Here is a 12,251-nt window from a genome sequence, read left to right as displayed (position 1 = left end):
AGCCTCAGCAATATAGTGTGGCCTTCCACAACTTAGTGATATCCTGTTCCAAATAAAAATAAAGTAGGGTTGGAGTGTAGCTCAGAGGTAGAATGCCCCTGGGTTCAATCACTAGTAAAACATACACACCCCAACACAAATACACAAACAAACAAAACTGTTCAAGGTACCTCTTATAAGTAGAATGATACACTACTGTATTTTATGACTGGCATATTTTACTTAGTATACTCACAGTTCATTCATGTTATAACATGTATCTGAATTTTTCCTGTCTAATATAGACATATATCTCATTGTATGTATATACCATTTTGGTTTATTTATTCACCCACAAACATTTGGGTTGCTTCTGTTCCTTTTGACTATTGTGGACAATACTGTTTTGAATATGAATGTACAAATATCTTAAAACCTTTCATTTTCTTTGCATATATATATGTAAACATGTACCCAGAAATAAAACAACTGCGTCATATGGTAATTCTATTTGTAACATTGAATGTGTGTGTATGTATGTGTGTTTTATGCTTTCTCTGTGTGTATATATCTCTGTATATACATACATATAGATATGTATATACATATATATAGATATACACATATTCAAAATGTTACAAGTGTGTGTACACAAACACAGACACAGAGAAATAGAATTGCTAGATCATATATATGGTATTTCTACTTGTGATTGTGTGTTTGTGTTTTACTGGGAATTAAACCCAGAAGCATTCTACATCTAAGCTACACCCCAAGCCCATTTTAATTGTTTTTCATTTTGAAAAAAGGGCCTTCTTCCTCCCCTACCCTTCCATTTTAGCTTTGCTGAGGTTTCCCCTCCGTTATCTAGAGTCCCTTTCGTATTCCTAATACTCCCTAGTTTGGGCATATTAGAGAAAACATATATCCCTTCTTTTTTCTTTGCTTGGCTGATCTCACTTAACATAATGTTCTCCAGGTCTTTCCATCTTTTTGAGAATTACATTCCTTAGAAAACTGGGAATGGATCTACCATATGATCTGGCTATACCACTCCTGGGTATCTTTCCAAAGGGGTTGAAATCAGAGAACTACAGTAAATATGCATACCCATGTTCATAGCAACACAATTTGTAATAGCCAAAATATTGAACCAACCTAAGTTTTCATCAACAGATGAATGGATTGAAAATTGATGGGAAATATACACAATGGAATTCTACTCAGCTATAAAGAAGACTTTTTCAGTGAGACCCCCCAAAGCTCAGGAAATAAAACTGAGAATTAATAAATGGGATAGCATCAATTTAAAAAGCTTCTGCACAGCAAAAGAAACAAGAGTCTAAAAAGAGAGCCTCCAGAATGGGAGGAAATTTTTGTTATTTATCTCTTTTTAAATTTATAGTCAGTATTATTTTATATTTACTCATGTGTGTCTATTTCCATTGCTCTCTGGGGTGAGAATATAGGTAGATTTTACTTTTCCTTTTCACCAACATACATTCATCTTACAACCCTCTTCAGAGGTAACCATTTGTGTATATGTATCCTGAGCTTATGCATTTATACATATAATATGTGAGCCGGCGTGGTGGCCCACACTTTTTTTTTTTTTTGGTGGTACTGGGGTTCCTGGAAGCCCTTCTACCTCTTGTATACACTCCCACGGGCTACACTCCCAGACCTATTTTTTAACATTTTTATGTGGAAACAGAGTCTCTTAAACCAGCGAGGCTGGCTTCGAACCAGCGCGATCCTCCTGTCTCCGCCTCCAAAGCGCGGGGATTACAAGCGTGCGCCACCACGCCTGGCATGGCCCACACTTTTAATCCCAGCTCTTGGGAGGCTGAGACAGGAGGATCGCACATGTTCGAAGCCAGCCTCAGCTACCTAGTGAGGCTCTCAGCAACTTAGTGAGACCCTGTTTCCAAATAAAGTATAAAAAATAGTTCTGGGAGTATAGCCCAGAGGTAGAAAAGCCCCTGGGTTCCACCCCCAGTACCAACAAAAAAAGAAATATGTGATATATTATGCATATTTATAATGTATATCGCATTTTCATGTTATTTATATACATAGGTCATACTTTATGTATTCTTTAACTTGTTTCTTTTTTTTAAAAAAGACTTCTTATTGATCATTCTATGTACCTATAGATTTAATTTTTTTTGCAGTATTGGGGATGGAACCCAGAAACATTGTATCTCCGAGCTACACCCCTAGCCCTATTTTTATTCTTTATTTTGAAACAGGTTCTCACTGAATTGCAAAAGGCCTAAGTAGTAGCTAAGGATGTCCGCGAACACGGATCCTCCTGTCTCAGCGTCCCAAATACTGGGATTACAAGCATGCACCACCATGTCCTGCTTCTGGATTTAATATTTAAATTACTGATTGCATAGCATTTCATATTATGTGCATGCTTTAATTTATAACAGTAATTTTTATAACATTTAATTTTTGCCATTTTTGTCATTAAAAGAGTACAAGAGTGTTTTTTAATAATTATTTTGCACATATTTGTTAAGTTTAATCCTAGATACTATATCTTTTTTGTTGTTATAAATAGGGCTTTATTTTCAATATATAATCAAATTGCCATACACACACACATATATATTTCTATATATTTATGTATACTAACCCATTAGGTAAACTGGTTCATTTTAGTATCACTATATGTTCACATATTTATGTATGATGATATAATCACAACATAAGCCACATATCCTAACATTTTATTTCATTTATTCATTCATTCATTGAATGATGGAGATTGGATCTAGGGACATTATACCTCTGAGCTACATCCCCAGCCCTGTTTTTTATTCTTTATTTTGAAACAGAATCTCACTAAGTTGTGGAGAGCCTCACTAAGTAGCTGAGGCTGGCCTGAACCTGTGATCCTCCTGTCTCAGCCTCCCAAGTACTGGGATTACAAGCATGCACCACTATTTTCAGATCAACATGTTCATTTATAACATGACTACTTTTGCCTTAGCAGTGTACCATTGGTATATAAAAGTAAATGTTCATAACTTCTCACTTAATACTGAGTAAATTTCTAATTTAAATAACTGACATGTCTAATATGGGATATTGGAAAATAGAGTACTGTTATGGATGTAGAGTGAGGTATACCTGGGAGAGCATGATAAGGTAATTTGGAGCCATGAAAGCCATTTAAGCAATTTAGAAGAAAATTAAACTAGAAGAATTAATAAAACAACATGGAGTATAGAGACCTTTCAGTTTTTAGCACCCAGTTGACTTTTAAATGATAGTTTCTTTTTCTTTTTTTTTAGGAAATTGAACTTAGGTCATTAAGAGAAGCTTTGTCTTTTGTGTCATTAATTGATGGATATTATAGATTAACTGCAGATGCACATCATTACCTCTGTAAAGAAGTAGCACCTCCAACAATGCTTGAAAATATACAAAGCAACTGTCATGGCCCAATTTCGTGAGTAATATAGGCTTTAAAAGTAATTTTTTTTTAAAAGTTAAGTGTGATATAGTTAATTGCCTATCTACACATTCTACATCTGTGGATTTTATATAAGAGATTAGAATGTCCTCCATTTTTTTTTTTTTGTACTGAGGGTTGGACCTGGGGCAGTCTTATCTCTGAGTTACACCCCTAGCCCTATTTTTTATTCTTTATTTTGTTTAAAATTTTTTTTTATTGGTGCATTGTAGTCATATGACTTAATGGAGTACAAAATGGTAGAGGCATACATGCACACATCACTTTTTTATCCCTTCCCCAATTTCCACCCCATTCTCTCCCCCTCCCTCCTTCTTATGTTTGGCCTACTGATTAACTTTGATATGTTTGTGAATATACATCTTGTATATTAGGGGATTTCCCTCTTCCCTCCTCACATCACCCTTAGTTAAGTCTCCGTATTTGGTTTTTCCTTCCATGTCTATAATTCCTCCTGTGACCCTTTTTCTCCCTAGTTTCTGCATATTAGAACACCTAGATTTTTTTTACTTTTTGTGACTGACTAATCTAACTTCGCATAATGTTCTCCAGGTCAATCCATTTCCCTGCAAATGACATAATTTTGTTCTTTTTTTATGGCTGAGTAAAATTCCATTGTGTACATAGTTTACATAGTGTACATTGTGTACACAGTTTTGTAATTCATTCATCTGTTGATGGACATCTTGGCTGGTTCCATAATTTGGCTATGGTGAATTGTGCAGCTGTGAACATAAATACTTGTGCATTAGTTGTATAGTTTGGTTTGGTTTCCATTCTTTGGATAGATACCTAGAATTGGTATTGCTGGGCCATATGGTAGGCTTCTTTCCATTCTTCTGAGGATCCTCCATACTGTTTTCCAAAGTGGTTTTACTAATTTGCAGTCCCACCAATAATACATTAGAGTTCCAACTTTTCCACATCCTCACCAACATTTGTTATTATTTTTGTTTTTAGTGATTGCCATTCTAGTTGGAGTTAGGTGAAATCTCAGGGTAGTTTTGATTTGCATCTCTGATTGCTAATGATGTTGAACATTTTTCATACATTTATTGGCCATTTGAATTTCTTCTTTTGTAAAGTGTCTATTAAGTTCACTTGCCTATTTTATGATTGGGTTCTTAATTTTGAAACAGAGCCTTGCTAAATTGCAGAGGGCCTTGTTAAGTTGCTGAGGATGGCCATGAACCTGTGATCTGTGATCCTCCTGTCCCAGCCTTTCAAGTACTGAGATAACAGATTTAATCCAGTAATTTAACCACTTCTGGCTCTTCATTTTTTTTAAAGTAGTATAATTCCCTTTGAATTGGTTTGAACTTATTGCAAGATAGCTATGAACTTTGATTTTATCACCTTGAAAGATTATTGAAAAGACATGAAGTATAGGAGACATCTAAAATTTCTGAGAGTTTTAAATTTGACTTTTATTGACATTTGATCATTTCATGGTGCTTGTTGTTATTATTTAAGTTATTTCTTCTTTACCTTTAGAATGGATTTTGCCATTAGTAAATTGAAGAAAGCAGGTAATCAGACTGGATTATATGTACTTCGATGCAGTCCTAAGGACTTTAACAAGTATTTTCTGACTTTTGCTGTTGAGGTTAGTATGTCACATTTATTAATGGTAACGTGATTCTTAGTTTATTTTCTCGTTCATATTTATCTACCATCCCAGTAGATAAATATGAACACCATCCTTTCAGTATACCTTAGTGATTCTGTACACCTATGTATAATTCTTTATAAATATAAATTCACATAAAATATGAAAATAAGATATAATGTCTTTTTATTTGGCTTTGATTTCATTTATTTATCTTTTGGTACTAGGGATTGAACCTAAGAGTATTCTACCTCCAAGATATTCTCCCAGCCCTTTTTATTTTTTGTTTTGAAGGGTTTGAGAGTCTCACTAAAGTGTGGAGGCTGGTCTCAAACCTATGATCCTCCTTGTCTCAGCCTCTCAGGTACTGGAATTACAGGCATGTGCACCACGTCTCAAATGGTATTTAGTCATGTCTTTGAAAGTCTCTCTTTTTTTAATCCTTCACAAAAATATAAATCTGCATCAAATCATGTAGAACAGAATAAATTAGGAGCAAATATTCTGTTTATTAGCAGTAGTTACAAATTTCAGCAAAGTAAGAAAATGAAAACCAGAAATATGATAGCACTTTTAGCACTTTTAGCTAGTGATTTTCCAAATTTAAGAAGAATAATCTACAATGTGTGTTTTAAAACTGTAGTGAAACATCATTAAGGCAGATCATCTTGGATCTCATCTAAGATTATTTACTATCTAAAATTATATTGAAGGATATGAATGCAATATAATGGTAAAATCATAATTTTGTAGCAGCTTTGTAGCACCATCCAAATTCATTTTTACTTTCATTTGTATTGGGAATCGAATCCAGGGGGTGTTCTACCTCTGAGTTATACCCTTAGCCCTATTTGATTTTTTATTTTGAAACATGGTCTTGCTAGGTTTTTGAGCATCTCATTAAGTTGCTGAGGTTGTTCTTGAATTTGGATCCTTCTGTCTCAGCCTCCCAAGTACTGAGACCACAGTCATGTGCCATACACTTGGCTTTTACTTTTAGAAGTAGAGTAAGGATTATCTTACTCAGTTACTACAAAAACAACTGTCTTATGTTTAGTACATATAGAGAACAGATTACTGTCAATACAGAAGGTAGATTACTTCATCACTTTACCATTTTATAAAATCAATAATCTGTTCTAATTTCAGGGTATTTTCTTACTAGAACAGAAAACAATGCATTGTATTTAATCATAAATTTAAAATGTACATATTATTATATTTTCCATATGCCCAGTCTGATATGAGCAATGTACCTTAGGAAACATGATACAACCCTAGCCTTAAGAACTTATATTTTGGAAAACAAAAATTTAGAAATATGCCAGAAGTACTAAGTTGAATGTTATAATTATCAAATATAGCAAGTTTAGACAGTGGAAGAAAGGATTATAATTATGAAGAATTTTGGAGTAGGAAAGACTTGAGATTGACCTTGAGGGGTTGGTAGATGTTTTACTAATGGTTCTAAGTAGGATGAATATGTTTATAAAAACAGCTCAAAAATAGTTAGATGAATGAATAGAATGAATAGGTTCACAGTATAGTGCATAAGACAAAGATTCTAAAACTATGAAATATTAAAATGCCACATTAGATGTAAGTATACTTATATAATAGTGGTGCAATGGAGCAAGTAGTCATCACTCTTGCTTATGAAATTGGTCAGTATTGTTGGAAAAGACCTCACAGAAAGAGTAGTACTTGAACTGAGTTTTAAGGAATGAATAAAGGTTCATTCCTCAGGAGAGGGTGTACATTCATAGTGGAGAAATAGCTTATATCGTTATCAAAGTATGAAACAGTATGACAGTTGCTTGAAATAAAATTCAAGCAATTAATATGCCTGGAAAATTGGTCTTATGTTGGGAGTGGCAGGAGCTGGGGTTGGAGATGGTAAGAGAATCAAGTTCATGAAGACCAAATATGTCACACTAGCTTTATATCTTATTATGAAAAGCTATTAGATTTTTTAATTATTATTATTGCTTTATTATGTGCTTTTTATTGAAAGGCTATTACATTATAACTAGATGCCTTTTTGAGGATCAGAAGCCTCTTATCACCATACCAGTACTACTTTAGGATACACAGTTAAAATGTCTGAATATTCTGTTGATTTTTTTATGATACCATTTTAGCAGAATAATCACTCTGATATTCATTTTGATTTTCCCTCCCTCTCTTTTTAATGAAACTTATATAGAGAGAAAATGTCATTGAATATAAACACTGCTTGATTACAAAAAATGAGAATAGAGAATACAACCTCAGTGGGACTAAGAAGAACTTCAGTAATCTTAAAGATCTTTTGAATTGCTACCAGATGGAAACTGTTCGCTCAGACAGTATAATTTTCCAGTTTACTAAATGCTGCCCCCCCAAGCCAAAAGGTAAAATAATTTTCTAATTATTTTTTAAAATACTAAGCATGGATTGTGTATGTGGTGGAAGGTATTTTCAATACATTGATTTCAAAAGAAATATGAAAGAAGCAACCCCAAAGACAAATTAATACTGTCTCATTCTGTTGTACAAACATCATCAAATAGGATTGTATCATCTGATTTGAATTGTCAATGACTTGAATTACTGTTTCTCTAAAATGACATTTTAAAGTTAATTTTTGTATAAATCAGTCACTCTGTATAAATTAGTCACTTACTAATTGAACTTTTATCAAATTCTTTTGTGTGTTGAGTAAAAACTTTCACATGTGTTTACGATTTTAATTTCTGTATTTTTAAAATGAAAAATACCAAGATTGGAAATCCTGTGAAATAGCACATTTTGTTATTAAAATTATTAAAATTCCTAGAAAATTTATTAGTTTAAGAAAATGATTATGGTTTTGAATATATAAAATAATTGGTACAAATATATCAATGTTCAATGAACTAACCTCAATTAATTTTCTGGGAAAAGATGAACAATAAAGAGATAAAGAGTTATTAGATTTCTTATAGAACACATTTCATTATACTCCTCTCTGGAGCAATTAATATTTTCAATGTTTTGATTACATATTTGCATATATGTATATTAGATAGATGTGCACACAGACACACATATATGTATTGTTTATTTCCCCAGATAAGTCAAATCTTCTAGTCTTTAGAACTAATGGTGTTTCTGATGTACCAACTTCACCAACACTACAGAGACATAATAATGTGAACCAAATGGTGTTTCACAAAATAAGAAATGAAGATTTGATATTTGTAAGTCATTAGATATTGTTTTTTCATTCTTTGAAAATATCTGTTGTCTTGATTTCCTAGCCTATGTTATATTCCTGTGAAATTTGTAACTATCTTGTTATAGATTTTATTATAAAAATTTACTTGTGGGCATGTGTGATGGTTCATGCCTGTAATACCAGTACTTGGGAGTCTAAGACAAGAGGATTGCAGGCCAACCTCAGCAACTTAGCAAGGTCCCAGTACATACAAAAAAGTATACTTGCAATTTAAATGTTTTTACTTCTCATAAAATTATGCAAACTTATATGTTAGAAATTAACAAAATTAATCATTTTAAGAATAGAATTTTAAAATAAATTTTTATTGGTGCATTGTAGTCCTACATCTCAATGGGATAAAATACTTGTGGAGATATACATGCCCATGTCACCCAGTCAGCCCCTACCCAATCTCTAACCCCTTCCCTCCCCCTCCCTCCTACCCATGCTTGGCTTCCTGGTTGACTTTGATATGTTTAAGTACATCATGTGCTTTAAAGAGTTTCCCTTATCTTCCCTCTTATCCCCTCAGATATATCACCTTAATTGCTCCTCTATAGGGTTCCTTCTTCATCTAGAGTTTCTCCTGTTACACATTTCTCCCTAATATTTTGCACATTAAGAAAAGCATATGGTTTCTTATTGTTTTGTGACATTTCAGTGTACATGCCATAATTTTCTTCTCCCTTATGGCTGGGCAAAATTCTGTTGTGTACACATCCCATAGTTTTGAAATCCACTCATCCGTTGAAGGACATCTTGGCTGGTTCCACAGTTTGGCAATGGTGAACTGTGCAAATATGAACATGGTTGTTCATGCATTAGTTTGGTATTTTGGTTTTCATTCTTTTGGTAGATACATAGATTCTTTCAGAAATTTAAAACTATTCCTTTTCAAATCTTAAAAAATAAAAATCATCTATAAAATGCCTATATCTTAACTCCCAAGTTCTCAAGAAAGTAAGAGAAATTCAAAGGACTAAAAAATAAGAAAAACTGCAAGAATACATAAAAACTGATGATTTGACTTTTATCACTCATTCTACAAAGGAAATTTGAGAAGTACTAGTACTAGTAGAAATAGTTATCACTTAATGTGAATTTACCATGTTTCATGAACTGTTTCATAGTACTTTCATATTTTATTTACTATTCAAAACAATTATTTGGGGAAAATTGATATTTTTTCTTTCTCAGATAAGATAGATCATATTTGGGGTGGTATGACCATAACTTTTCCTCCTTTCTCAGATAAAGAAACCAGTACAACTGCAGTATAGGGAGATTAAATGGCTCTTACAAGGTTAAACAGATAGTAGGTGATAAGGAACAAGTCGAATATTTTGCCTCCTCAGACCATAGTTCTGCTTTTCTTTTGTACTAATAAAGGTAAAGAGAGAAACTTATCTGTAAATAAATGTAAGTTAACACTGACTCTAAACAAGCAATAATTATAGTCAATGCAGGGGATTTAAAAATAGGGTGTAGCCCACAAACACTTTATTCATTAATTCTTACTTTCTGTCTTTAATTACTATAGAAGAAGAATAGAAGAATTAATTTGGAATCTCAAATCTAGGATGTTTGTAAGGGAAATATTTACTTATGCCTTTTTATTTTTAATTTTTTGTCATTAAATATATTTTGTTTTCTTCACATCTTTTGCCATCTCTACTAATTCTTTGCTCTTACCTTTTTTCTTTAAAGAATGAAAGCCTTGGCCAAGGCACATTTACAAAAATTTTTAAAGGTATAAGAAGGGAAGTCGGAGATTATGGTCAACTGCATGAAACAGAAGTTCTTTTAAAAGTTTTGGATAAAGCACATAGAAACTATTCAGAGGTATGTATCTTCTTTGGGTAGTGTTGTGTAGTTTCGTAGCTTATATTACATAAAGATGTACTTTTTTTTTTTCAGTACTGGGGAAGGAAGCCAGGGTCATTCTGCCTCCAAGCTATACCTCAAGCCCTGTTTCTTATTCTTTATTTTGAAACAGGGTCTCACAAAGATGCAGGTGGCCTTTCTCCCTAAGTTTCTGAGGCTGGCCACGGTCCTGCAATCCTCTCTCAACCTCCCAAGTCCTGGGATTACAAGCGTGTGCCACCATGCCTGGCTAAACATAACATTCATGCATGCATTTTTAAAAAATGTTATTTTAGCCGGGCGTGGTGGCGCAGGCTTGTAATCCCCGCGCTTGGGAGGCAGAGACAGGAGGATCGCACAGGTTCGAAGCCAGCCGCGCGCGCTGGCTTAGGAGACCCTGTTTCCAAAAATGAAAATGTAAAAAATAGGTCTGGGAGTGTAGCCCGGAGGTAGAAGGGCTTCCAGGAACCCCAGTACCACCAAAAAAAAAAAAAAAAAAAAATGTTATTTTAAAATATATATCAAGGACTTTTCTCAAAATGTATTCTGATGGGGCTAATGAAAATTACAAGAATTTAAAAAATATTTTATTTTTAAAGTACTTTTAACATTATTGTATGGGTCTTAAAATATCTCTGCATATACTGAGACAGTGGCTTTTATTTTTTTATTTTTTATTAGTACATTGTAGTCATACATGTAAATGGGGGTACAAAATGGTGGAAGCATACATGCACACATCAGCTAATTAGCCCTTACCCAGTACCTGCCCCGTTTCCTCCTCCTTCTCCTCCTTCGCCTCCTCCTCCTCCTCATCTTTGGCTAAGTGATTGACTTTGGTATGTTTTAACATACATCATGTACATTAGAGAATTTCCTTCTTTCCCCCTTCCATTCCCTCAGTTAAGGCACCTTATTTGCTCATCTATAGTATCTCCTACTTTGTCTAGAGTTCCTTCTATGACCCATTTTCTTCCTAGCTTTCACATATTGAAGAGAGCATCTGATTTCTTATTTTTTGTGACTGACTAATCTCACTTAGCATAATGTTCTCCAGTTCCATCCATTTCCCTGTAAATGACATAATTGTGTTTTTCTTTATGTCTGAGTAAAATACTATTGTATACATATCCCATAGTTTTGTAATCCATTCATATGTTGATGGAGATCTTGGCTGGTTCCATAGTTTGACAATTGTGAATTGTGCAGCTATGACCAGAGATACACATGCATTAGTTTGGTAGTTTGGTTTCCATTCTTTTAGGCAAATACCTAGAATGGTATTGCTGGATCATATGGTAAGTTTGTTCTCATTTCTTCTGAGGCTCCTCCATACTGTTTTTCAAAGAAGTTGCACTAATTTGCAATCTCACCAATAAATGTATTAGGAGTTCTCACTTTTCTACATTCTCACCAGCATTTGTTGTTGTTTATGGTTTGAATGATTGCCATTCTAGTTGAAGTTAGGTAAAATCTCACTGTAGTTTTGATTTGCATCTCTTTGATTGCTAATGATATCGAGCATTGTTTCATGCATTTATTGGCCATTTGAATTTCTTCTTTGTGAAGTGTCTATTTAGTTCCCTTGCCCATTTTTTGATTGGGTTATTTGTTTTCTTAATTTTGAGTTTCTTGAGTTCTCTATATATTCTGGATAATAGACCTCTATCAGAGGAGTAGGTGGCAAAAATCTATTCTGTTGGCTCCTGGTTGAGGTTCTTGATAGTTTCCTTGGCTGTACAGAAGCTCTTCAGTTTAGTGCAATTCCACATATTGATCCACCTTTTAGTTTCTTGTGCCTTTGAAGTCTTGTTGAGAAAGTTTTATCTGTGCCTATGTGTTGCAGTGTTGGACCTTTGCCCTCTTCAAGGAGCCTCAAGGTCTCTGGTCTAATTTCCAAGTCTTTGGTCCTTCTTTAATTGACTCTTGTGCAGGGTGAGAAAGTGGAGTTTATTTTCATTTGTCTGCATATAGTTAACCAATTTGCCAATACTGTTCAACAGCCTTTTTTGCAGTGTATGTTTTTGGCCTCTTTGACAAAAATCAATTGGCTTTTAGTATGTGGAACTGTT

At 33.8% G+C, this 12,251-nt stretch overlaps 1 protein-coding gene across 1 annotated transcript in view; it reads left to right on the top strand.

The window, feature by feature from the left end:
• The window catches only part of JAK2 (Janus kinase 2), a gene marked incomplete at its 3' end in the record, with an annotated part of 122,474 nt that overhangs the window by 66,488 nt on the left and 43,735 nt on the right, over positions 1–12,251 (top strand). The window contains exons 8-12 of the mRNA XM_080708990.1: positions 3,285–3,442; positions 4,961–5,072; positions 7,282–7,468; positions 8,169–8,296; positions 10,024–10,158. Of these exons, the coding sequence (XP_080565116.1) occupies positions 3,285–3,442; positions 4,961–5,072; positions 7,282–7,468; positions 8,169–8,296; positions 10,024–10,158 (720 nt within the window). The remainder of the gene's footprint in view (positions 1–3,284; positions 3,443–4,960; positions 5,073–7,281; positions 7,469–8,168; positions 8,297–10,023; positions 10,159–12,251) is intronic.

Source organism: Muscardinus avellanarius (assembly GCF_963383645.1).
Source record: "Muscardinus avellanarius genome assembly, chromosome: 13".
NCBI classification, from domain to species: domain Eukaryota; kingdom Metazoa; phylum Chordata; class Mammalia; order Rodentia; family Gliridae; genus Muscardinus; species Muscardinus avellanarius.
Note: the sequence above shows the minus strand (reverse complement) of the source record. Positions and strands in the feature narration are given on the sequence as shown.